This window comes from Rhinopithecus roxellana, chromosome 20, assembly GCF_007565055.1.
Source record: "Rhinopithecus roxellana isolate Shanxi Qingling chromosome 20, ASM756505v1, whole genome shotgun sequence".
In the NCBI taxonomy this organism is placed as follows: domain Eukaryota; kingdom Metazoa; phylum Chordata; class Mammalia; order Primates; family Cercopithecidae; genus Rhinopithecus; species Rhinopithecus roxellana.
Window position 1 is genome coordinate 17,259,758 of NC_044568.1, and position 26,318 is coordinate 17,286,075.

Below are 26,318 nucleotides of genomic sequence, written 5' to 3' on the forward strand. Positions count from 1 at the left end.
GGCAAAATTAAAATTGCTAATGAAGTTTCGGGCACACATTGTTGTTGATAACATCTTATCAGGAAACAGGGTTTGAGAGCAGACAACCTGTCTGACCAAAATTTATTAGGCGGGAATTTCCTCGTCCTAATAAGCCTGGGAGCTCTACAGGAGACCGGGGCTTATTTCATCCCTTCAGCTTCGACCATAAAAGACGGCACACCTTAAAGGGGCCTTCTGTAAGCCTACCTTCAGGGCGCATTCTCTTTCTCAGGGATGCTCCTTGCTGAGAAAAAGAATTCAGCGATATTTCTCCTATTTGCTTTTGAAAGAGGAGCTCTGTCTGGCTCACCAGTGGCCAGTTCAAAGTTACCTCTCTTGTTCCCTGAACATCGCTGTTATCCTGTTCTTTTTTCAAGATGCCCAGATTTCATATTGTTCAAACACATATGCTGTGCACACAATTTGTGTGCCGTTAACGCAATCACAGGGTCCTGAGGCGATGTTCATCCTCCTCAGTTTACGAAGATGATGGGATTAAGAGATTAAAGTAAAGACAGGCATAGGAAATTATAAAAGTATTAATTTGGGGAACTAATAAATGTCCATGAAATCTTCACAATTTATGTTCTTCTGCCGCGGCTTCAGCCAGTCCCTCCGTTCGGAGTCCCTGACTTACCGCAACATGCCTCGGCCTCCCATAGTGCTGGGATTACAGGCGTGAGCCACTGCGCCCAGCAAAACCATTTAATCTTTATAATAGCCCTGGAAGATGAATGATACTGATGTTCCCCATTTAACGTAGAGGAAACTACAGTTCAGCAGGGTCGTGATTTGTCTAACATCACTACTTTGGGAGAGCAAAGACTTCATATACAAAGTGGAATCTTCCACAAGAAGATTTAGAACCTAACTAGTTAAGATTTAGAGCTTAACCAGTTCTAAATCTTAACTAGTTAAGTCCTGTTTCATTTCCGTAGTAGGACTTAACTAGTTCTAAATCTGGAAGAGTGAATTTACGATTTCTACTATCATCATTTTAGCTCCTTGAAAATAAAATCCAAAGTAAGAGTGGTTTTCCCATAGCTTAAATATCACATAGTTCATTTTCCTTAAGAAAATCTTACCTGAAGAACAGAGATTCTTTCCAGGAGAAATGGATATTCCACATGTGCCTCTCCTGCTATTCTAACACTTGTGGAGGAAGGCAGTACCCAGCATTCCTCACTCCATCCATGAACCCTATACCAGGGCCATTTAGTCATTTTGAAAGAATTGAGTCCTTTGCCTTGGTTATTGGGAAGCAGCAGCCAGACCCCTTCCATTCTCCTGTCTTCCCCGGGTGCTTCCTCACTAGGACAGACAGGCACAGACCTGCCTGTGGTTCTTCTCCCCCTGGACCCCGCTGCTCCCATTCCTCAGGTGTTTGGAAGGTGGGGTGGCAGTTAGCTTTAGTGTGTTATCCACAGCCCCAGCACAACTGGGGAGCTGGCCAGTGTGCATGGCTCAGCCACTCCAAGGAAGGAAAGGTTGGCCGAAGTTTCTGCCGGCCATTGCCTGCTTCAAGAGGTTTTAAAAAGAGAAAGTAGATACTGTGCCATTTACTTTGCTTTTTATCATTTCAGATTTATATCTATAATGAGAAAATTGTAAATGGACACCTGCAGCCTAACCTGGTGGACCTTTGTTCTTCCGTCGCAGAGCTGGATGATAAGGTAGCACCTAGAGCTAATTCAAGTAGAAACCGGGGTCCAGTGTTTTGATGGGGCTAGCAGCTTGCCGACTTGGCTGAAATGTGCTGTGGAAACACCCCATTCTGTGGAATGAAATGTTAGCTGTTCCTCAGAGTTTTATTTTAAATAACTTTGGGTGGTTTTCTTGATGATGAATTTTTAAAAATGCATCTTCAAAAGGCCCTGCCAGTATCAATTGATAGTCACAAGAGTTCTCTTCAAGCTGTATTTGCTTTGAAGTCCCATCAGGCTTTTACTCCCCACTTACCAGTTTCCCTCCTTACACAATCTAATAGACTCCTTAATGAGAGCTGAATTGTCAAGGTGATGGCTTTTCACACCTGTGAGCCCTCGAACTTGACTCAGGTGGGACTTTTGTGAGCATTCTTTATGTACCACTGGTTCTGTTCCTCTGACAAACACATATACTGCCTTTATTTATTCTCCTCCCTCACCCCTTATTCTGGCCAGTTTTCTGCCCCAAGGGGCAAAAAAATTAAAAAAAAAATAAGTGGATGGTTGACTACTTGGTAGGTGGCTAGGAGGAAGGAAGAAAGGAGAGAAGGCTATTATGGAAGAAAGCACCCATACACAGATTTTTTTTGTCTTTTAAAAACTTGCTCAGCCCAGTGTGGTGGCTTACACCTGTAACCCTAGCACGTTTTGAGGCCGAGGTGGGTGGATTGCTTGCACCCAGGAGTTCAAGACCAGCTTGGGCAACATGGCAAGACCTCCTCTCTACAAAAAATAGAAAAATTAACCGGGTGTGGTGGCATGCACCTGTAGTCTCAGCTGCTTGAGAGGCTGAGGTGGGAGGATTACCTGAGTCCAGGGAGGTCAAGGCTGCAGGGAACCATGATCATGCCAGTGTACTCCAGCCTGGGTGACAAAGAGTGAGGCCCTGTCTCAAAAAAAAGTATCTTAACTTTTAATTTTTTTTTTCTTTTTCTTTTCTTTTTTTTTTTTTTTTTTTTTTGAGATGGAGTTTCACTCTTGTTGCCCAGGCTGGAGTGCAATGGTGAGATCTGGGCTCACTGCAGCCTCTGCCTCCTGGGTTCAAGCAATTCTCCTACCTCCGCCTCCCGAGTAGCTGGGACTACAGGCACCTGCCACCATGGCTGGCTAATTTTTTGTATTTTTAGTAGAGACGGGGTTTCACCATGTTGGCCAGGATGGTCTCAAGCTTAATTTTTTTTAATAGTAAAATGTAAGATAACCTAAACATATCTAAAGAAGAAAGTCAAGTTTCACCAATCATTCCACCACCTAGGAAGAGTCACATTTGTCTGGACAGTCTGAAGTTTTAATTTTTGAGAGAGACCATGAAAACAGGCTTTTCTCTTTTGCTTTGGAACAAGTATAAACCTTTTTTTCCAATCAGTGCTATCCTCTAAGGACTCATACATTTAAAGTATTTCCAAGGGTTTAGGGAACACATTGTTTTTAAGCAGAAGGATTCTGGGGAGAGGGAGTCCCAGCTGTGTGGTGGTAACACAGAGGAAAGAACGCCCGCTCCTTTCCTGGGATGCATCTTTTGAAGAGAGTGAGTGGGAAGGAAAATGGGAGGCTGTGACACTCACCAAGTAAGGTAAAAGCGGTGGCCCCTGGAGCGTCTCTGGGAGGATGAAAACCTGTATTATTAGGTTAAACTCTTATTTTAAGCCTTTAGAAACTCAGATAACCTTGTAAGGACTGAAATGCAGCTCTTTGAGTTTAAACTCCTAGAACTTTGGATGACCGTAAATGGATTCCTGCTCTCTGAAGGGATAACCCGCTGAGATTCAGTGTTTTTGCGACTTGTGTGTAGTTTTAATTATGTATGTGGTTATGTCAGACCTGGAATAGTAATTGATATGAAAACCAACTCAGGGCAGGGGTAGGGGCTGCTTATCAGTGGATGGAACTCTGAAGTCTGGCCAGCAGAGACGCATCTTCTGCACTGAGCTTAAGCCTAGCAGTCACAGACAGATCACATTAACCTCATCCCCCACCTTACTCTGCCAGCCTTAGAGGTCAGAGTGCCACGAAGAACCACATAATTTCTCTGACCCTGCAGCATTGTCACATGCAGTTTTGTTTATGTGCAGAGCATTTCTGACATGTGGGCCATGGTAAAACAAATGACAGACGTGTTGTTGACACCGGCAACTGATGCCCTGAAGAACCGTAGCAGCGTGGAAGTGCGCATGGAGTTTGTCAGGCAGGCCTTGGCGTACCTTGAGCAGAGGTAAGGCAGCAATAGCACAGTGGGGCTGGCTTTCAAATCCCTTGCAGTCAACTGTTTCTCAGATCTTAAGTTGTCCTCAGGCTAAGTGTGCTGTAGCTGGTATAATTTAAGATTTATTACGTTAAATTGAACAAGGCTCAGAGTTGTAATCCTGTTTCAGAAATCCTGTTTTACTTCCCTACCAGGACTGTTTCTGCAGTCACACATTAAAATAAAAATCACACATTAAAAAATCATGGTAGGTGAGCACTGTTCAAATTCCCTTTTTCTTTCTCCACACTCTGTCTCTTAATACGTAAAGCCATAATGCCTTAGGTCATAATCTTCTTATAATGTGGTTCAGCCATTACTCCTTAGGCTCTTTTTTTTTCTCTCCACATTTTAATTTTGCTCCCAGGCATTTTACTACCTTCAAACCCTAGGAAAACTCCTTTCCCCTTATTTTCTGACTCTTCTTGGTTAATTCCCCTAAGTCAGGGTCATTCCCAGCTGATAATGCCTGTGATTTATGCCCGGGTTTCTTTGCCACTTCCTCACCAATCAGAGCTGGTCACTGAGGGGTTTGTGGCAGTGCCTTTGTGCCCAAAGTATTGTTCCCTTCGTTAGTAGGACCCATGCCATCATCCCTCCCTGTGGATACTCCTTCCAATTCCGAATTGGCCAGCAGGGGTTGCCATGAGTGTGCAATAGAATCTCTTTATTTTAGAGACAGGGTACTGAGCCCCTCCCTGCTGGCCTGAGAAGAGAAAGCCAAGTTGAATACACTTGCAAAATTACAGGCCTTTGCCACTGAGCCTCTGCACCTGCCAGCAGCCTTGCAGTGAGATTGCCTTTTGTCAATAAAACAATATTTCATTAGGAAGTCAGAAGATTTCCTTGTATGTTACTGAGGTAATTCAAACTTGGTACAGCGGAGAATAGGTTTTTATACCAAATACTGTATTAATTAGATGAGAGCTACTGAAATGAACACCATCAGACACATTACACTCACTAGCTTCCATTCCCTGGTTAAGAAAAATCTGGAGCTCAAAATGGATTTTTATTCTCCTAGTATAGGAATAAAGGTTTATAAAATAATTCTTCTAAGCGTTGGCTGAATTTTTGTGATTAAGTTTTGGGTTTATCAATCTTCAGCCATAAAGAACCTACATATGTAGTAGCATTTATTCGTTACCAGTCAGCAAAATGAGCCAGAACTTCTTATACTATACAAAAACTTCTGCCGGGCGCGGTGGCTCAAGCCTGTAATCCCAGCACTTTGGGAGGCCGAGACGGGCGGATCACGAGGTCAGGAGATCGAGACCATCCTGGCTAATACGCTGAAACCCCGTCTCTACTAAAAAATACAAAAAAACTAGCCGGGCGACGAGGCGGGCGCCTGTAGTCCCAGCTACTCGGGAGGCTGAGACAGGAGAATGGCGTGAACCTGGGAGGCGGAGCTTGCAGTGAGCTGAGAGCCGGCCACAGCACTCCAGCCTGGGCGGCAGAGCAAGACTCCGTCTCAAAAAAAAAAAAAAAACTTCTAGGATTTTTTTTTTTTTTTTTTTTTTTTTTGTAAGACAGGGTCTGGCTCTGTCACCCATGCTGGAGTGTCATGGCATAATCTGGGCTCGCTGCAGCTTCTCCCTCCCAGGCTCAAGCAGTCCTCCCACCTCAGCCTCCCGAGGTGTGTGCTACCATGCCCGGTTGTTGTTTTCTTTTTTTTTTTTTTTTTTTTTTTTTGAGATGAAGTTTCGCTCTTGTTGCCCAGGCTGTAGTGTAATGGTGCGCTCTCGGCTCTGTGCAACCTCCGCCTCTCAGGTTCAAGCGATTCTCCTGCCTCAGCCTCCTGAGTAGCATGGTAGCCTGCCACCATGCCCAGCTAATTTTTGTATTTTTAGTAGAGATGGGGTTTCACCATGTTGGCCAGGCTGGTCTCGAACTCCTGACCTCAGGTGATCCACTGGGTTCGGCTTCCCAAAGTGCTAGGATTACAGGCATACGCCACCGTGCCTGGCTTAGGATTTTTTTTTTAATTTTTATTTTTTTTTTCAGTGAGTGTAAGTGTATGACTGCTCATGACTGCTTTTTTCTTGATCACTCTAATCCTTAACACTGGTGCTTGACTTCACCAGTGGTACTAGGCTGCTTTCCTTGGTTTTAAATCTCTGGTAAGCCAGTCCATTTCTTTAAGTCTTTTTGTTTGGTTTTTAAAATTATCTTGTTCCATTAATTTCTTTAACAGTGCTTCTTGGAGCTATTTGGGAATTTCCTTTCATAATTGTAATCTTTTTTTTTTTTTTTTTTTTTTTTACTTTAAAAGAGTAAAATTTTACTGAATGCTTATTTTCTGTGGGTCAATATTTAGCATCGTAATAATCACATGAAGCTACTGGAAACTCCTTTGTGGAAAGATTTCTACCTTCCCAAAAGTCAGACCATCCATGGTATTTGATGCTTGGCAACCAGTAGAGTAGATAGTTTGCTTTCAGTTCTCTTGATAATCATTTATCTTCTTCTATAATGAATCCTTCAGCAGGAAGAAACTCTTCTGTTCTGCTGACCTCTGGTAATCTTTTTCACATTGATATTTGGAAACGTCTCAGAAAATAGGCACAGTCTTCTTTTGTATTCTTCCTTTTCACTGCTACTTAGTCCTCTCATGAGTAAAATAATGCCATTATTGCATGCTCCCTTGTCCTTCTGCATTGGGATAATGCAGCAAGAAGGCTTTCACCAGATGCTGGTGCTGTGCTCCCAGGCTTCCTAGCCTCCAGACCTGATTTAAAACTGATGAGATGTTTCTTGGGCTGGTTGGTCTGAGGACTAGAGGTCATAGGTGGATCTTTCTCAGGGAGCAAAGAGCACGAGGACAGGGGATTGATCTTCTAAGGGAGGTCCCCTGATCCGAGTCACGGCACCAAAATGTCATGCGCGTCGGTGTGACGAGACCACCAAACAGGCTTTGTGTGAGCAACATGGCTGTTTACTTCACCTGGGTGCAGGCGGGCTGAGTCCGAAAAGAGAGTCAGCCCATAATTGTAATCTTAAGTTTATTTTTCACTCTAGTGGCATCACTCTCTGATGGCATCTTTTGTAAGCATTCATTGTCACCTTTGATAAAGGGGATATTTTAGAATAATTATACTCAGTTTTAAAATATTTTTCTCTGCTGCTCATTCACTGACAGTATGCATATAATAGTTCAAGTGATACAATGCACCAGATGGCAAAGTAGTCCAGTCCCAAATAATTTTTCAATTATAAGGCTGAAATGTTGTGAAAATGTAGGATTGGTCTGTCTCTTCCCTGCCACATTCCAAGATTTAAGGCATGATATATATATCTTAGCCCTCAAGGAATTTAGACTTCTTCAGTTTAGGCCCTTGTCAGCACATGGACTGTCTTAATTCAAATTGGAAGAGACCATAGTGGGCATCTGTTTGTCCTGGCTGCTTCAGGACTCCTCAATTTCTTATCCAACCTCTGCTTATAAATACTTCCAGGCCAGGCACAGTGGCTCATGCCTGTAGTCCCAGCACTTTGGGAGGCCACAGTGGGTGGATCACCTGAGGTTGGGAGTTCGAGACCAGCCTGGCCAACATCGTGAAACTCCGATTATACAAAAATACAAAAATTAGCTGGGCATGGTGGTACACGCTTGGCACAAGTCCCAGCTACTTGGGAGGCTGAGGCAGGAGAATCACTTGAACCTGGGAGGCAGAGGGTGCAGTGAGCTGAGGTCATGTCACTGCATTCCAACCTGGGCAGCAAAGCAAGACTCTGTCTAAAATAAATAAATAAATAAATAAATAAGAAATCCAATGATGGGGAACTCATTAACGTTTGTTAAATTTTGTTTGTTTTCCATTATGAAAATGATACATGCTTATTATAGAAACTTTGGAAGATGCTAAAAATAAGACTTGAAAAAAGAGGGGAGGACCCGTATACCATCTAGAGGCTCCTATTACCTTGTTATATTTCTTTTCTCCCCCCTGTTCTTGAAGTCTGAGTATTTTTTTTTATAACCGCATAAAATTTCATTGAGTCAGCCGGGCATAGTGGCTCACGCCTGTAATCTCTGCACTTTGAGAGGCCGAAGCGGGCGGATCACGAGGTCAGAAGATTGAGACCACCCTGGCCAACATGGTGAAACCCCTTCTGTACTGAAAATACTAAAATTAGCCAGACATGATGGCTACGCGCACCTGTAGACCCAGCTAGTCAGGAGGCTGAGGCAGGAGAATCACTTGAACCCGCAGGGCAGAGGTTGCAGTGAGCCAAGATGGCGCCACTGTACTCCAGCCTGGGGATAGAATGAGACTCCGTCTCAAAAAAAAAAATTTTTTTTTGGTTGAGTCTGTTTCCTGTTATTAAGATTTAGGTTGTTTGTTTCATTCTCTCTGTTGTTTTACTTAACCTGGTGTTGAAAACCTGACTTTTTGAAGTAGTCTGTGGTTTTTGACAAGAACATATTATATTTAGAAAGTTATTACATTAACCACATATTTGGGTATCTGTGAATTGGACTATTTAATCTTGGTATGGAAACACTTAAAACTACTACAGAGGATTTTAAGAAGCATGCTAGTAAATAAATGAAGAGGGAATGGTAGAAAAATCATCAATTTGCAACCACCAGTGTAATAACTGGTTCAGCAAGGACCATCGATGGAAAGTAAAACCGTTGAGTAAAAGATTGTTGAATAGAATACTTACATGACCTCCATGTATTGCCCCACAGATTACTTGTTAAGTACAAAGATAATAATAAATTGTAATGGAGAAATCTGATGGACACCTTTCAAGCAAGTGAATCAAATCTAGTGTTACCAATAAAGAAGCAAACCTGCTACCTATGTCATTGTGGGATTCAGTGGGAAGTGCCAGCATTAGCTATGTAGGGCTACTGTCAAAAAAGTTGAACCTGAATCAAATAATGATCCAGCTTACGAGATATTCTACCAGACAGCTGGCCTGGACTCTATAAATAAAAGGTCAGTGTCCAGCTGAGCATGGTGGCATGTACCTCTAGCCCCAGCTACTCAGGAGACTGAGGCAGGAAGATTGCTTGAACCCAGGAGTTTGAGGCTGTAGAGTGCTTTAAAGGCACTTGTGGGCCAGCCGTTGGTGGCTCTTGCCTGTAATCCCAGCACTTTGGGAGGCCAAGGCAGGCGGATTACTTGAGGTCAGGAGTTTGAGACCAGCCTGGCCAACATGGTGAAACTCCATCTCTACTAAAAATACGAAAATTAGCTGGACGTGGTGGCCCGCGCCTGTCATCCCAACTGCTTGGGAGGCTGAGGCAAGAGAAATGCTTGAAAACCCGGGAGGTGGAGGTTGCAATGAGCCGAGATCATACCACTGCATTTCAGCCTGGGCGTCTAGAGTGAGAATCCATCTCAAAAAAAATAAGGGCATTTGTTAATAGACACTGCTTCCCAGCCTGGGAACCACAGCAATATCCTGCCTCTTAAAAAAAAGAAAAAGATAATTGTCATGAAAGAAATATAATGGTGGAATTAATGGAATTATCTTAGATTAAGGGAAAGTGGCTTGACAATTATATTTTCTTGATGAGATTCTGGATTTAAAAAACTGTAAAGGACACTATTAAAAAATTGGGTTATATTTTTGATAATAATAAGAAATTAATGTTAAGTTTCTTGGTATCATAATGATATGGAGGTTAGGCAGGAGAAGGTCCTAGTTCTTCAGAGCCATATGGTATTTACAGATAAAGTAGCCCCTGATTTCTATAACGTATTTTCAAGTGGTTTGAGGGGAGAAAAAAAGCACAAGTGTGTATATATATGTGTGTGTGGAGAGAGAAAACATAAAGAAATGTTAAAAATTGGTGAATCTAGGTAAAAGGTTATGTGCATTCATTGAACTATTCTTTTAACTTTTTGTAGGTTTGAAAGTTTTCAAAATAAAAAGTTTAACAAGAACCCACCAGAGCATTAGGCTGTGAGCTGGAGCAATTATTATTCTGTATATGCACCCTTAATGTATTTGAAGTCCACAGTTGTGTTCCTCCAGGGATTCTTTTGAGTTTCCGCAGTGATGAGAAATCTACTGTGATCCACAGCCCACTGAGTAAATAATATAGTTTGCTTCATTAAGCATGTACTGTTTCCTCTTCTGCATTGAGCTTGAAGTCTAGGCCCTGCCCTTCCAAGCTACAGTGTAATGTCATGGATATGGGCATAGAGATGTGTAATAAATGTTTTCAATCTTCCCTGTTTTTTCCTTGAAAATTTTTCCAGTTATAAGAATTACACCCTTGTGACTGTCTTTGGAAATTTGCATCAGGCCCAGCTGGGCGGGGTGCCTGGGACTTATCAATTGGTTCGAAGTTTCCTGAACATTAAACTTCCAGCTCCCTTGCCTGGACTACAGGTACTGACAACTTTCTCTGTGTGATCAGTTACACCCCCAGAGCAGTTGCCCTCAGATGGGCATTTTCAGTTAAAATGAGGATATATGTGGAGACTACTGTATGGAGATAAGTTCGGAGAGGGGTGACGACAGAAGGTGAAGACCTCTTAGGAGGCTGGTAGTATAGAAGTCTAGGTGATGGTGGTAGTTGCTCAGCCCAGGGTGGAGGAGAGTGCATGGAGATGTCATTGGGTTCTGGACATGTTTTGAAAGCTGAGCCAGTAGGACTTGCTGAAGAACGTGGATTTGAGTGTGAGAGGCAGAGTCAGGGATGACTTCTGAGATTTTTGACTAAAACAGCTGGAAGAATGGAGTTGAATGTAGTTTTTAGGATGTGGTCTCTTCTCAGCTCATGGTCCAGTTGGGGAGATTATCATACATTAATGCAAAGAGCTAAACTGGAGCCTTATGCAAAGGGTGGCAGGATACAGAGGAGATTAGCTGCATAAAGAAGGTGAGATTCTCACTTGCTCTTAAAGAATAGGAGTTCACCAACCTGAAGTTTTGGAAAAGAGTGTACCAGGAGGAGGTAACACATGCACAGATGCATGGAGGCAGGAGAGAGTATCTGGAGGACTGGGTGCACAGTAGGGCTTGGCAAGCTTGGGGCCTACTAGTGAAGGCCTTAAGTACCAGGCCCAGCACTTTAGACTTAAACAACTCGAAGGGGTTTAAGTGGGCAAGTTCAGATCTGGGTTTTAGAAAGAGTCCTGCTGAGGGAAGGGTGGAAGTGCCAAGAAAGGAGGCCTGAGGCCTACTTCTGGAGGAGTTGAAGAAAAGCAAAGAGAGAAACGTAAGTGCAGGCCGCTGTGCAGACAAATGGCAAAACCAGAGTTGGGATAAATAGGCTGTAGTATTCGGAGAGTGGGAACAGAGCTGTCTCTCAGATCCCCCAGTGCCCAGCAGTACCTGGCACCAAGATACTGAGTAAAATGTTTATGACGTTTTATAAACTTGAGTACTATAAGGGTAGTCTCTTACTGGTCAGTGACATCTTTAGCCCTTGCTTTGTGGGGGTTGTAGGAGTGCATGTGTATATGTTATCACAAAAGAACATCACCCAGTTACTGTGGGCCCCGGGATTCCATGGAAAAACCACAGGGTGACTTTGGATCAGGTGGGGTACATAGCGCTTCAGAGGAAAAGCTCTGGAGCCATATTGTTACTTAACAGCTTACTTGGACAGATGACTTAACGCTTCCATGCCTCAGTTTCCTTGTTTGTAAAACAGGGAGGAAAAGGCTGTTGATGGTTCTCACCGCAGGGAGCTGTTATAAAGATTAAGTGACTTATTTTAAGGAGAGGGGCTTAGCTTGGTTTTAGCACATATGAAAGCAGTCAGCTCAGCTTTTTCTTGTTTATTTTGAGCACTTACTGTTCCTCTTTTAGGATGGAGAGGTGGAAGGCCATCCTGTGTGGGCACTAATTTACTACTGCATGCGCTGTGGAGACCTGCTTGCCGCTTCACAGGTAGTTAATCGAGCCCAGCACCAGCTGGGAGAGTTTAAAACCTGGTTCCAGGAGTACATGAACAGCAAGGACAGAAGGTATGGTGAATGAGGTGGCACGCCCAGTGGTAGCCGTGCAGAATCAAAGGGGTGACCTTCACTGTCGTTATTCTCTTTTCCCTGGATGGGTCCAAAACAAGTTTCTGCTTGGGGGAAAAAGGAGGTTTTGAAAGCAAATAGAACTTTCTTTGGAATAAAGAGTGAAAGGATTAGAAGAATGCCCCATTCTGACCCTGATGTCTAGGCATGCATGCATCTGTGTTTGGGAATTTTCCTGTTCCTACAAGGGAGGGGCTGGCTCAGGAGCATGATGTGAGTTATTCTGTAAATCTAAGGCACATCAAGGATGCTGTATAAAATGGGACTTTTTAAAAGTTGCATTTGTTAACACTTAGTGCTTCCAGTATGGAAATATGTTGTCATGTACTTCGTAGCTTAAAGGCTAGAATTAGAAGTTAGTAAAATTGAAATATAATCATTAATTCATTAAGTCTTTACGTTCTCTTGCATTAAGGAACTGCTAAGCATTAATTTTCCTTGGATTTTGCTAATGTAATTGGACTTAAGTTCATACTCAAACTGAGGTTATTATATATATGTACATGTATGTAGAAGAAATGGTGGTTACTGTAGTTGTACTTGTGAAAAACTAGGATACTTTTCTTGGCAGCCTTAATAATGTCGTGTCAAGAGATTGCCTCAAACCACAAGCCCCTGTCTTGCTCATATTAGAATTTAAAGTAGGGTTAATGTCTTAAGGTTCCCCCAGAAGGAGATTTGAGTGCAAGTTGTTTTTTTAGGAGGTGATCTCACATGAATAAGGGAGTGTGGAGGCCACAGAGGAGCTAAGGCAGTTAAGGGAAGGATTCACTCCTGTCCGTCACTGCTTGAGTGCTGCTGGGGTGTGGAATGGTGTTCTAATTCCCTGGCATTTCTGACCTGTCCATGAAGGCCTTAGCAAATAGAAAACTGGCAGGTCAATAGATGCAGGTGCTGGTAGTTGCAAGTCAGGTTAAAGTGATGGTGCTGAGGGGAGGGGATAGGGCAAAGACAGTCTCTCTTACCCCAATGAAGGAAGGCTTCCCTGCTGTTATGTGTTTGGGACTTGGGACGCTTTCAGATGCACTTGAGGATCTTTATTGAGTGTGTATCTGTCTGTTCCTTTATGTCTGTAGATTGTCCCCAGCTACAGAAAACAAGCTCCGGCTGCATTACCGCAGGGCCCTCAGGAACAATACAGATCCCTACAAGCGGGCCGTGTACTGTATCATTGGCAGATGTGACGTCACCGACAACCAGAGTGAAGTGGCAGACAAAACTGAGGATTACCTGTGGCTGAAGGTAGGCACGGTTTCCTCTGCCCACACAGGGCTTTACCCCTTTTCTGTGCTCATGTCCCCAGAAAGATTTTACCTGCGTAATGTATGATGCCAGTAAGGTGATCAGGACCAGCGGGTTCCTCGTCTCCTGTCCCCATTTTTTATTGGGTAATTCCCAGCTCATAACCATAGCCTTGAACACAGCTTCCAGCTGACATCATTGAGCATGGCTGCTGAACAGCTACAACTCTGTGCGTGTGGCTCACGGTGTAGTTTGTACTAATGCATGTGTTTCTCTTGGGGATTTAGTTGAACCAAGTGTGTTTTGACGACGATGGCACCAGCTCCCCACAAGACAGGCTGACTCTCTCACAGTTCCAGAAACAGTTGTTGGAAGACTACGGTAAGATCCTGGACATAACCACTTTTCCCTTCTCTTGTCTGTTTAAGGTGACTACCTCAGTTTTCCTCTGGGAAAATTTTTCATCTCTGAACTTTTGTCTGTCTTTCAAAACTCCTATAGATTGTCAAGGCAAAACAGCAAAACTACCATTCCAAATTCAAATAAAGAGCATGTGGCCTTAAGTAATGCATAAAACTTATATGGTCATACACAATAATCTCTTTTCTCTAATTCTTTGAACTATTCTAGTAGACATATGCTCAGGGAGAGACAAAGAAGACTTAGCTGTTGCTTCCTAGTTAGGTCTTACCAGTCACTAGATCTGAGCACAAAGGAGAGAGACAGAAATAGCCTTTCTTCTTTCTTCCCCCCTATTTTTTAAAAACTGAGAAGAAAAGAAGATTCCAAATAATGGTTACCAGTTGTTGCATTCCAATTTCTGTGACTATGAGTAAACTGAAACTCCTTTGAAATCTTCATTTCTTTCCTTGAGTGACTTAACAGGGTAAAGGAGATGGACACTCTCTGTGGTCCATTTTAAGATCCTTAACTCTGTTTCTCTCCCACCTAATGCAAGCAGTTGGAGTTTTACAGCACAGTCAAATTTCCAGTAATGTTTTGAGGTCTAGAGAAGATGGAGGAGCCAGGTCACATTTCACATGGCAGCTTAGTGTATTCAGGGCCGCCTTGATCAATTCAGGCTCATGCTGGTGCTTTCTTCCTGCCCATCTAGTCCTGTGGGCTCACAGGCTGCTGCCTGGGGGTTGGGCCACCAGTGAGCACCTTCTTTCTGAGTTGGTTTTATCTCCTCTCCTCTCCTCTCTCCCAGGCGAGTCCCACTTTACAGTGAACCAGCAACCCTTCCTCTACTTCCAAGTCCTGTTCCTGACAGCGCAGTTTGAAGCAGCAATTGCCTTTCTTTTCCGCATGGAGCGGCTGCGCTGCCATGCTGTCCATGTAGCACTGGTGCTGTTTGAGCTGAAGTTGCTTTTAAAGTCCTCCGGACAGAGTGCTCAGCTCCGTGAGTATTTGGCATTGGGTTGACAGTAACGTAACCACAGCATGTCCCTCTTTGGGCGACGGTGGCCACAAAACCACAACCAATAAGGATTTGAGCAAAGGGTACCAGTCATTTTAGAGCATGTGGACAGTTGAGCTTTTTAGATGATTAGTGTTAGGGTTCTTGCTTCCCCCCGCCAGCATTAGTATTCCCTTGGAAGTTAAGTATATAAAGTTCTGTTCAAAGTGCTAGCTTTGTGGCCAGTCTGATTGCCTGGAAAATGGTGAAGAAGCAGCCCCTAGAGTTATGGGTCTGATTCCCATTAGGGCCCTGGCTTTAATGACATTGGAAACCCCAGTCAGGCATATGCATACCAGACTAGGATGAGAGTCAGGGGAGAGAGAGGAAGTAAATGTGGATGAATGGCTGCGGGTTCCTTATTGGTGTAGCAAAGTCATCCCAGAGCATGTGCCATAATGGTCAGTTGGATTATCTTTTCATTCAGAGACCAACATATTAGTAATTTACGGCAAAGTGCTGTTTTCTTCACACTGGGCCTGGGGACAAATTGAAGATAGGGTGGTAAAAGGGACTGGCCAAAGCTTATATTGGCAAACATTGACTGGGCTGCAGGAGTAGATGCTGCTGGGTCTGTGGATTCAGCTTCCATAGTTTCTGGGTTGCAAGGGTCAGAGGAGCAGTGTGGTTGTGACCCATTCTAACCCCCACGATGCAGTCAGCCATGAGCCTGGTGACCCTCCTTGCATGCGGCGGCTGAACTTTGTGCGGCTCCTCATGCTGTACACCCGGAAGTTTGAGTCCACGGACCCAAGGGAGGCCCTCCAGTACTTCTATTTCCTCAGGTAACGTTTGCTTTTGACCATTTACTTCAGCTAGTTTCGATTTCTGCCATTCTGAGAATGACTGTTAGAGACCTCATGTCCAGACTAGAAACTGAGTTGTTTTTTTCCCTTACAGGGATGAGAAAGATAGTCAAGGAGAAAACATGTTTCTGCGCTGTGTGAGTGAGCTTGTGATTGAAAGCCGAGAGGTGAGTGGGTTTCCTTTTCTCTCCTCCCCATGGTTTTCAGTGTGCATGTTCCCGTGTTCATTCCGTACTGCATGTTTACTTCAATATGGTTGTGGTGGATAAGGCCTAGGGAGTTTTTAGAGTTTCTTTGGTTTCTAACAATGAAAATATTTATTTTAGTCACACTGATTTTTAGTTTGCGTGAGACTTATCCCATTCATCCCATTTGATTCCTCTCTTTTTTCTCTAAAGACTTACGGATTATGTTTATATCTTTGTCCAATAATTTGAGTAAACTTTTTTCCTTCCACAGTTCGATATGATTCTTGGGAAACTAGAGAATGACGGAAGTAGAAAGGTGAGTTAAATGCATCCTTAGAGAAATGTTTGTTAGCTGTTGGGGATTTATAAATATCAAAAGAATACACTTAGATTTTAAGATTCAAGGTACTAAAGATGCAAATCTGAACAGAGTTGCTTAATTTAAAAAATGGAATGAAAATTATGGGCCCAGACGATGACCTTGGTTTTACACACACTTTATATCTCCTTAAAATATGTTAATTTGTGATTACAAAGCTTTTTTATTATGTTCAGAATATTCATTTGTTCATGCCTGTCATTTTTTGAGCTGAGAATGCTATACATTTCTGCCATTCTTGGCTCAGAAAACATGCAAGAAAAAGAAATTGATTACTGCACCCATTCTCCCAAGATGGAAAAGTTAGACGTGCACTTGACCTCCTTCAAAATGCAGTTTCCAAGGGCTTTGAACTCCACAGTGACCCTGGAAATACTCCTGGAAGGCCTGAGGGATTTCAGGACTCACTATGCCCATTGGTTGTCATGGCAGGAGGGTCAGAGATCCTGTTGTCAGAGACCAGTCCTGGCCCTGAATCTCCCTGTGGCCTTTGGAAAGTCACTTGCCCCCTCAGGGACTGACTTTTCTCATTTGTAAAAATGAGTGGTTTGGACCCAGCAATCTGTAGATGATGAGCTCACACTGCTCACAGCATCTGCCTCAGAAGAAAGGCAAGTGACAGTGCTGATGACAGTGGCCTTGGCTATTGGGCGATGACAATCACCAGGCATGGTACTGAGTGCTTTACATAGTTTCTTCTTTAACAGGCTGTACTGGGGCCAGGAGGCTCCCAGTGTGTGTGAGTTGACAAAGCTGGAAACATAGATAAGACCTTATCCTCTCCTGCCTCCCGAGTGGCAGGGCACGTCACCTCGACCTGGTCCAGCCCTGAGAGTCCAGTGCCGGTGGAGAAGCAGAATGGCCAGGCAGAGATATTATGCACTTGCCTTCATTCTCCCAGGGTACCTAAGACCTCTCTCATGCTCTCCTGAGCATTTAGTTGCTGTTGAGTGGTGACGGTGATTTTTTTTAAAGAAATGTCCTGTTACCACTTGCCATGTGTTTTTTCAGCACTGAGTTCCTTTTGCCATCTGTCTTAGAAAGCAAATCCAAAATCTTTCAGATATTTTCTCTAAGCCTCCTGCTTTTTCTCTGTAGTTCCTACTCATCAGCAAACTTAAAATCATTGATTTCACTGACTCTCTGGGTCATTTTGGAAAATTAGAAAGCACAGATGTCTTACTGCTGACTCCTCTGTGCTTCTAGTAAGTCTGCCCTTTCATGTGTGGTTTTCTTGGTCTCTTTTATAGTTTTAATAGGACTTTATATCTTCAAGAAAGCCAGAGTCTGGCTGATGAAGTACATGCATTGCCCAGGACAAGCAATTTCACTTGAAGTATTTTTTGGGTCCTAATTGCTTCTCTGTTTTTAAAATAATAGCTCTGTGCACCCGTCTGTCTCTTCCTCCCCCTCCATAATTTGTCTTGTCAGCCTGGAGTCATAGATAAGTTTACTAGTGACACAAAGCCTATTATCAACAAAGTTGCTTCCGTGGCAGAAAATAAAGGACTGTTTGAAGAGGCAGCAAAGCTGTATGACCTTGCCAAGGTAAAGTGTGCCCGCTTCCTTCTTCTGCACTTCACAGGTCTGCCGGCCTTTCAGCATTAAATGTGCAGCCACTTCGACAGTGCCGTTGTTGTAGCACCCTCCCTGTAGAGGCGTTTGCTCTAGTGCTTAGATAATTAATGGTCCAGTCAGGACAGAATTCCCATTTTACAGCTGTATTTCTTCCCATAAGATTTTTCTGACCAAACAACATATTGAAAGGATGTCCTGCAGGCATTGAACTATTGTCTCACTTGGCAGCAGAATTAGCATCCATCACATTTCCATGGTGAAGCCACTGTTGAAAATGGCATTATGCTGACCCTGGCAGCCACAGACACACTGGGGAACAGTAGTGTTAGAAAATAAGACCACATCAGTGTGCAGGAAGGAGTGAAAGAAAATAAGACCACAGCTGGGCATTTTGAGACGACTAGAATACATGTTTCTACCTAAGAACAAATGATGACTAAGAACATATGGTAGCTGCTAAGGATTCTATGACCTAAACAAGATTACATTCTCTCCTTTATCAGCTGAGAAAAGTAGACCAAAAAAACAGCTATAGGCCAAGTGCAGGGGCTCACACCTGTAATCCCAGTACTTTGGGAGGCCAAGGCGGGCACATCACTTGAGGCCAGGAGTTTAAGACTAGCCTGGCCAACATGGCAAAACCCCGTCTCTACTGAAAATATAAAAATTAGCCAGGCATGGTAATGCATGCCTGTAATCCCAGCTACTCAGGAGGCTGAGGCACGAGAATCACTTGAACCTGGGAGGTGGTAAAAAATGCTTTGATTGAGGTATAATTAAGATGTAGAAAAATGTGCAATAATTATATGTACAGCTTGACGAATTGTGCATAGGTATATATCTTTGTAACACCATCCAGATCAAGATACCAAACATTTCCATCCATCACCCCAGAATATTCTCTTTGGTGGGTAGGAGGCATTATATAGTTGTTCCTTTTATTGATTATTTTATTGATTGCTTCCTTAATTTTAAAAACTTGAGCAGAATGCTGACAAGGTACTGGAACTGATGAACAAACTGCTGAGCCCTGTCGTCCCCCAGATCAGTGCCCCGCAGTCCAACAAGGAGAGGCTGAAGAACATGGCACTCTCCATTGCCGAACGGTAAGCCAGGAGCTGGCTCCATGGGACCCTGAGGGTGCCACTGCCAGTGCCAGGACACCTTTGCCCACCCAAATGCGTGTTCAGCTTTACTAGGTAACAGCAGACAGCTTTCCAAAGTGGTTCTTCTAACTCACCATGCCATCAGTACTGCGTGAGTTCCTTTGTCCCCACATCAGAACTAGCACTTGGTACTATCAAACTTAACATTTTTGCCAAAGAAATGGGTATGAAAGGGCATCTCTGTATTTTAATCATGCACATGAAGTTTAATTCTAGGCATTATGCTCACCTATATACTGTTGTATACTTTCATCAGCCCTCTCAAAGGCATTCAAGACCCAAGCTAGTGATGGTTGGATGGGGGAGATTCTTAGAGGTGTCGTGGCCAGTGTTTCAGACAACCTGGATCCCCAGTGAGTTAACTGAATTATCAGACTTTTAACTAGTTTAAGTCCCAGGCTGAGGCTAACAACATTACTTTTTGTGCTATCTATAGATATTGCTAATAAAATGACCCAGAGAAAACTGGGTTTGGAGTGCTTTCCCGGGGTAACACAATAGAGCATTCTTTGGTAAATGAGATATCTCCACCTAGCAAACAATCCCTAATGATGGCCACTCACTTTTTTGCGCGTCAGGACCTCCCACCTTTCATGAAGATTGGATGCTGAGATGATGGTCAAGGCTGGAGAACCACGCTCCATGTGGAGTACCTGTAGGTGGATTCATACCAAATCCACTATCAGTGCTTGGCTGTTTCAAAATAAACACCATTTTACACTCTTTAATTAACTTCACCCAGAGAGCTTAAGAGTTTTTGATGCTTTTTATATATTTTTTGTATGTTGAGACAGGGTCTCCCTCTGTCACCTAGGCTGGAGTGGAGTGCAGTGGTGCAGTCATAGCTCACTGTAACCTCGAACTCCTGGGATCAAGCAATCCTCCCACCTCAGCCTCCTAAGGAGCTAGAACTACAGGCATGTACCACCACACCTGGCTAATATTTTAATATTTTGTGGAGATGGGGTCTCGCTGTGTGTCTAGTCTGGTCTCTGACTCCTGGCCTCAAGCAGTCCTTCCGCCCCAGCCTCCCATGTAGCTGAGATTACAGGCATGAGCCGCATGAACCACACCCTACTGTCTTTTTAAATGCTATCCCACAGTTACGGATTACACAGAAATTCCTAATACACTCTCACTCCCCCCACCCCATTTTTGTCTTTCAGGTATAGGGCTCAAGGAATAAGCGCAAATAAATTTGTGGACTCCACGTTCTATCTTCTTTTGGACTTGATCACCTTTTTTGACGAGTATCATAGTGGTCATATTGATAGAGCTTTTGATGTAAGTTTCAGGAAAGGTGTTTGAAGTGCAGGTTAATGTACACCCTTGAAAATTCAAAACACTGCATGGAATTTACTTAAAACAAAGGAGCTGTTGCCAGTATGTTTGTTAAATGAAGAAGGACAAGTATAATCCTGGGACTTAAAAGGATTTCCTGTGTTGCTTTTTTTTTTTTATCCCCCTATTCCTTTCCCCTTTAATCTGAAAACAGATACATTTCTCAAAGTAATTTGAAATCTCTGAATTTTAAAAAATGTGTCAGAAAATGAGGATAAGAATTAAGTTGGCTAGTTAGAATCAAAGCCTTTGTGTGTACACAAGGGAGAATGGTGTTTTCTATGAAGAAGCCCTTTGGAGTATGTGAGGGTGCGACTTTACATGTAGAGAGATGAAATGACTGTGATGGTTGTCTTACATGGGGCTGGTGGTTGTTTTAAACAGATAATTGAGCGCTTGAAGCTGGTGCCCCTGAATCAGGAAAGTGTGGAAGAGAGAGTGGCTGCCTTCAGAAATTTCAGTGATGAAGTAAGTTCCTTCTTCCTGAGTTATGGAATTCCTTTTTCCCCACTTCCACCAAAAGCTTTTTCTTTTCCTGTACCTAATAGCTTTAAGAGTTCTAGTTACAGTAACTATCCAGACTGAGTTTTCCAGTGTGGTTCCCTTTCAGATACCTTGGCCTGGCTTTTCTGTGAGTGCATACATCCCCATCAGATTATTGTCTGAATTCCTGATTGAGAAAATACAGTCATTTCAGTGATTGACATGTTCTTGGGAGAAACAGGTTTCTGGTTGATCCTGTGACGTCTGATTTAATTCTTCTATTATCCATTTGTACTAGAGGGTATTTTGGTGCTTAACTCTGATCATCTTTAAGTAGTTCCATTGGGTACATGAAACACATCATGATGCACTGCCACCCTTGCCCTCCCTGATCTGTTTTGTCTAAAGAAGCAAATGCAGTGACTGTGGACTAAGCTATCACCCCATAAGCCCCAGAGCCGCTGTCTGTCTGTCGGGTTTCTAGCATATTGCCAACATCTAGCCCAGGGTGCTCAGCTGGGCTGCATACTGGCATCTCTAGGAGAGTTTCTAAGAACTCTCATGCCCAGACCCCAGAGATTCTGGTTTCCCTGACTGCTGCAGCCCAGACCTCTCCCAGTCATTCCAGTGTGTGGCCCAGGTAAATTCATCTCTAGAACTACAAACACTCAACTCAGCTCTCAACACTATGCTAGAACCAACTGCCTGGCTCTGGGATGTCACTAGTGGTCTTTCAGTTTAAAATTATTCCTCATTGAGCAGATGCCTTTTATAAAATGTCTCCGGCCAGGTGCGATGGCTCACGCCTATAATCCCAACATTTTGGGAGGCTGAGGCAGATGGATCACCTGAGGTCAGGAGTTCGAGACCAGCCTGGCCAACTTGGTAAAATCCCGTCTCTACTAAAAAATATAACAATTAGCCGGACATGGTGGTGCATGCCTGTAGTCCCAGCTATTCAGGAGGCGGAGGCATGAGAATCGCTTAAACCCAGGAGGCGGAGGTTGCAGTAAGCTGAGACTGCGCCACTTCACTCCAGCCTGGGTGATTGAGGGAGACTTTGTCTCAAAAAAGAAAAAAAGTTTCTGTTTTAGAGAAAGAAGTAAGGCCAGTTCTGCACATGAAGAGGGATATTGACTGCTGTGGTACACACAGTTCAGAAGGTCTTACCCCTTGCTGACTTTCCCTTTATACCTGCTGTGGTTTCTACTCTTAGCCACTTGCTCCTTTGTTATTTCTAGCCTTTCCTTGAATACATCCTTCATTGCATCAGAGATTAAAGTAATACTCCAGGGCCTGCCCTTGTAGACACTCCCAAGGACTCTGGTAGGGCCATGCAGATCCAGTGGAAACAGCCCACTGAGTTTGAGAAAGTGGGGAGTGGTAGGGACTGTGGAGAAGTAGCATGTGCACCTGTACCTCCTGACATTCAAATTCAAATTATGTATTGGCATCCAATCTGCTGGCCAGTCTAAGCCTAATGCTAACCAGATGTCAGCATGCTTTTTTTTTGGCTTGCTGCCCCTGACTAAGGGAAAAACAGCATAAACAGCATAAAGGAGCAGAAACAGTAACCACCTGACCTGAGCAGCATTGCTTGGGGTTTTTTCTCACAATTGATGTTTCAGTGCCATCAGCTCCTTTTGGGTGACTGTGTGGCTCTCCACCTGGTAATGGTGAGGAGTGATGTGACCAGGCCCGCCTGGAGCAGCCCACCCTCCCTCTATCTGTGGTTGGCCCGAAAGGCTTGGTTCTTTTTCTTTACTCCATTTTTCTCTCTGTGTAGATCAGGCACAACCTCTCAGAAGTGCTTCTTGCCACCATGAACATCTTGTTCACACAGTTTAAGAGGCTCAAGGGGACAAGTCCATCCTCGTCATCCAGGCCCCAGAGAGTCATCGAGGACCGCGACTCTGTAAGATCCCAGCATTCACGAGAAACATTGCTGAGCACCACCTTTCTGGTTTGGAATCCGTTGCACTCTTATTAAGAGACCACATGACCCAAAACTGCTCTTTCTCCTTAGTACCTGGCAGCTGGATAAATCTCGTGTTAGGGGGCTCCCAGAGGAAATCAGACATTAAAGGGATTGCTGCTCTTCTCAAGCTTAAAAAAATAAAAAGATGTGCTAAGTCTGCAAATCTTACCTTTTAACAGATGACACAGAATGCTAATTTCTAGTTGACTCCTTAAGAACTTCCTGCACATTTTAAAAGATAAGTTTATTTTGTTAGTCCTAGCTCATTAGTGAACACTTTTATTAAAACCATACTTTATTTTTGATCAACACATTAATTTAATGTGAACCCTTATTTCTCCTGTCACCGGTGTTCACAGTGACCCTAGAGAGGTAACTAGGACAGCATCTTATCCCCTCTCACAGCTGAGGAAACTGAGCTGTGGATTCGGGAAGCAACTGCCCTCAGGTGGCAGGTAGGTGAAGGGGCCATGTCTGGAGGCTGGGTCTCTGACACCTGTGCCCTTTCTGCTGCCTGTGGGACCTCTGGCAGTGCATGGGGCAAGTGGAATCCAGGTAGCTAGAACCCTGGGGCTCACAGCATATGTTGTCTGATTACAAAAAAAAGAGCAAAGGTATTTTTTGACCCAATTAAACCATAAGGGGATAGTACAATGGTGCTTTCTTTTCTTTTTCTTTTTTCTTTTTTTTTTTTTTTTTTTTTTTTTTTTGAGGCAGGGCCTGGCTCTGTCACCCAAGCTGGAATGCAGTGACATGATCTCAGCTCACTGCAGCCTCCACCTCTTGGGCTCAAGCCACCCTCCCACCTCACCCTCCCAAGTAGCTGGGACTCCAGGTGTGCACCACCACACCCAGCTGAGTTTTGTACTTTATATAGAGATGGAGTTTTGCCATGTTGCCCAGACTGGTCTCGAACTCCTGAGCTCAAGAGATCCCCCCCAACCTCAGCCTCCCAAAGTGCTAGGATTATAGGCCTGAGCCACCGTGCCCAGCCCCACAATGGTGTTTTTTAAAATTACCTTTCCTTTAACATTTCCACTTAATTTTTGATGAGACTCTCAGGATCTCAGTGTCTAACATCAGACTTGGTTTTGGCAGCCAAGAAGCCTTGTTCTGTCTTCTGCCTCTGAGGATGTCTGTGAGCTCTTTCCACTGTGACCCCACAGGCATTGTTGTTGACAAAACTTGTGCTTAGTGAAAGATGGTGGAAATTTCCACCTTTAGGAATGTGGGTAACAGTGCTCAAGAGTGGTCCACTGAAGTGGTCAGCCCATCCAGGTGTGCACCAGAGCATTTGCTGGTCTTCTCCCTACCCTGGACAGATAGGAATCTAAATGCCAGATGTGCCACCGGTGGGCTCATGGTGCCTACCACTTGGCAGGAATCTTTTTTGATGATAGAAACCCAGTGCAGTGATGTTTGTGAATGTGAGTATTGAGATGGTGGATACTTCTTGGTGCCCTATGTGCCACTTACAGTTCAGGGAGGCTTGCCCACTAAGAGGAGCTGGTCCCTGGCAGGCCATGTCCTATGTCTGAAGATCATTCTCCTGCCTGCCTTTTGCCCACCACTCTCCTTTTTCTTTCTTTTTCTGACAGGTAGGGGCGAATAGGATTAAGTAAAACGTTATATATAAAAGTCGCGTGCCCAGGAAGTCTGCAAGCCCACTGATGTCCTTGGTTTCATGGTTTAAAGTGAGATACTGCCCAGTAAGGGGGTGAATCCTTTTACTTGAACATCCCTAGAGCTCATTTCAAAGAGCCCGTGCACTTTCATTCACTTCTAAAGAAAATACAATGGGTATTCCTATCACAAAGTCAGATTTCTTTTTGTTTGGACATTAGTAAGGACATGCACTCACTAGTTTGTTTTACACATCAGGTAAAAAGCATTTGCTTTTCAATTTTCTTCTGGCATGGTCCTTAAGTAAGCCTAGTAGATGACTCTTCAGTTTTTCTTTAAATTCTTGTTACTAGTCCAGAAAGGTGTTTGTAGATTCTCCCGTTCTAGTCGAGATTTGGTTTAAATTTGTAGGGCCACCTTTTTCCCTCCTGGAACAATCCAGGAATTCCATAAATACTATTGCCTGGGGAAAGAAGGGCTAAGCATGTATGTCAGGAAGGGAGAAACAGGAGGAACAAAAGGAAGGAAGAGGAAAGATGCATGGGAGGAAGAAAGCCGGCGTGGGACTGCACAGTCAGCCCTTGCCTCTGGTGTTACAAGGGCTTCATGGGGCTGTGGAGACTCAGATCCCTGTGAAAGCAGATGGACAGAAACCAGCCAGAGAGAGAGGCTCTGAAAATTGGAGCAGGCAGTTCTGAAGCTCAGGGCTGTGTCAAAAGTTAGCCAAATGTGTTGGGGCGAGGCGGCTTGCCTGGCAAACCCATCTGCTTTTTGCTTAGTAAATGGGTTTGGATGCCTGTGGAACAGGGCCTCGGGGGACGAGCTTTGTTAACTTTGTGTCATGCTGAAGGAATACGACAGAGGAGGGTACGACTGTCATCCACCCACCAGGGATCTGTCCCTGACACCCCGGGGTGGAGGATGGAAGAACATGGAATAGTGCCCTGACTCAAAAGTTAACCAATTTCCTTTGCTTCCTTCCCTTTTCTCTCAGCAACTCCGAAGTCAAGCCCGAACCCTGATTACCTTTGCTGGAATGATACCCTACCGAACATCTGGAGACACCAATGCGAGGCTGGTGCAGATGGAGGTCCTCATGAATTAAGTGCCATGCTTTGGGGACATCTGGGTCGGCACACTGTCAGTACATCAGGCACATGGGCCCACTAGGGTGGGGTTTCTGGTTTTGTTTCTGTTGTGTTTTGTTTTGGTTTCTGTATTACGTATTTTTGTCAACACCAATAAATTTCTTTGATTTGTATTTCTTTTCAACATTCTTTTATTTTCTTTTTTTTCCTTTGAAATTTTGTTTACATTTTTATTTGTGTAATGGGAAATGCTGTCACTAGCTCTTGGGCCAGGGAATGAGAGGCTGTGTAGATATTCATTATTTGGTTAAATTAACCTTAAATAATTAAAAATTTACCCAAAATGAGCCAGGAAACAAAGCCTTTGGGAGTTACTTTTATTTAGATATAATATTCTATATAGCAGAGTCACGATTCATTTTCACATTTTTATTTGAATGTGAAAGTCAACCTCAGCCTTAGAAGATGTAAGATTTGTGTGTGAAATACCAAGCACTCCATGTCCTCCTATTCTTGGATGTGACTTAAGTCCAGATGGGCCAAGACCATCCCCCAAATCATCAGCTCTGATTGCAGGATTCATCAGTTTGCTGTTCTCTTGCAATCCCAGTGGAGATAAAAGCATAGACCTAGAAAAAGCCTTAAGAAAGAAGGCTGCAGGTGCCCCAACTTGCACTTGAGGAAGGTGTAAACCTTGCCACTGCACTCCTCTGTAACTGCTCCACTGTGAGTTGACTGCTCAGGCTTGTACACATCCCTCCTAGAAATAAGTTTAAACCTGTCTTTCCCTTCTCTGGTGGTCAGTTCCTCTGCTCAGACGACCCCCATCGCTCTTCCCTACTCATGAAGGTAATTGGCCAGGCAAGCTCATGGGTCACATGCTGAGTCTGCAGTGTACAGAATCCAGACCACCACATGGCATTAGCACTGTGGGTGTTTGCTCCCTGAGCAGTAGTTGTCACCCATCATTTGCTCTGTTTCCCCCACCAACAATCCCAAAGCCCTGAACTAAACC

At 43.8% G+C, this 26,318-nt stretch overlaps 1 protein-coding gene across 4 annotated transcripts in view; it reads left to right on the plus strand.

Annotated features, from left to right (window-relative positions):
* Positions 1 to 25,487, plus strand: part of NUP93 (nucleoporin 93) — a 116,295-nt gene extending 90,808 nt beyond the window's left edge. For 3 of the 4 annotated variants that reach the window (XM_030924876.1, XM_010365454.2, XM_030924878.1), the window contains 16 exons: positions 1,605 to 1,694; positions 3,800 to 3,939; positions 10,194 to 10,326; positions 11,755 to 11,912; positions 13,049 to 13,214; positions 13,502 to 13,595; positions 14,425 to 14,616; positions 15,332 to 15,458; positions 15,574 to 15,646; positions 15,939 to 15,983; positions 17,478 to 17,594; positions 18,612 to 18,730; positions 19,957 to 20,074; positions 20,516 to 20,599; positions 22,401 to 22,529; positions 25,210 to 25,487. In XM_030924876.1, coding sequence (XP_030780736.1) covers positions 1,605 to 1,694; positions 3,800 to 3,939; positions 10,194 to 10,326; positions 11,755 to 11,912; positions 13,049 to 13,214; positions 13,502 to 13,595; positions 14,425 to 14,616; positions 15,332 to 15,458; positions 15,574 to 15,646; positions 15,939 to 15,983; positions 17,478 to 17,594; positions 18,612 to 18,730; positions 19,957 to 20,074; positions 20,516 to 20,599; positions 22,401 to 22,529; positions 25,210 to 25,320 — 1,896 coding nt within the window. In that variant the 3' untranslated portion in view covers positions 25,321 to 25,487. The remainder of the gene's footprint in view (positions 1 to 1,604; positions 1,695 to 3,799; positions 3,940 to 10,193; positions 10,327 to 11,754; positions 11,913 to 13,048; positions 13,215 to 13,501; positions 13,596 to 14,424; positions 14,617 to 15,331; positions 15,459 to 15,573; positions 15,647 to 15,938; positions 15,984 to 17,477; positions 17,595 to 18,611; positions 18,731 to 19,956; positions 20,075 to 20,515; positions 20,600 to 22,400; positions 22,530 to 25,209) is intronic. The other variant, XM_030924877.1, reaches the window with a different exon arrangement.
* The last annotated feature ends 831 nt before the right edge of the window (positions 25,488 to 26,318 follow it).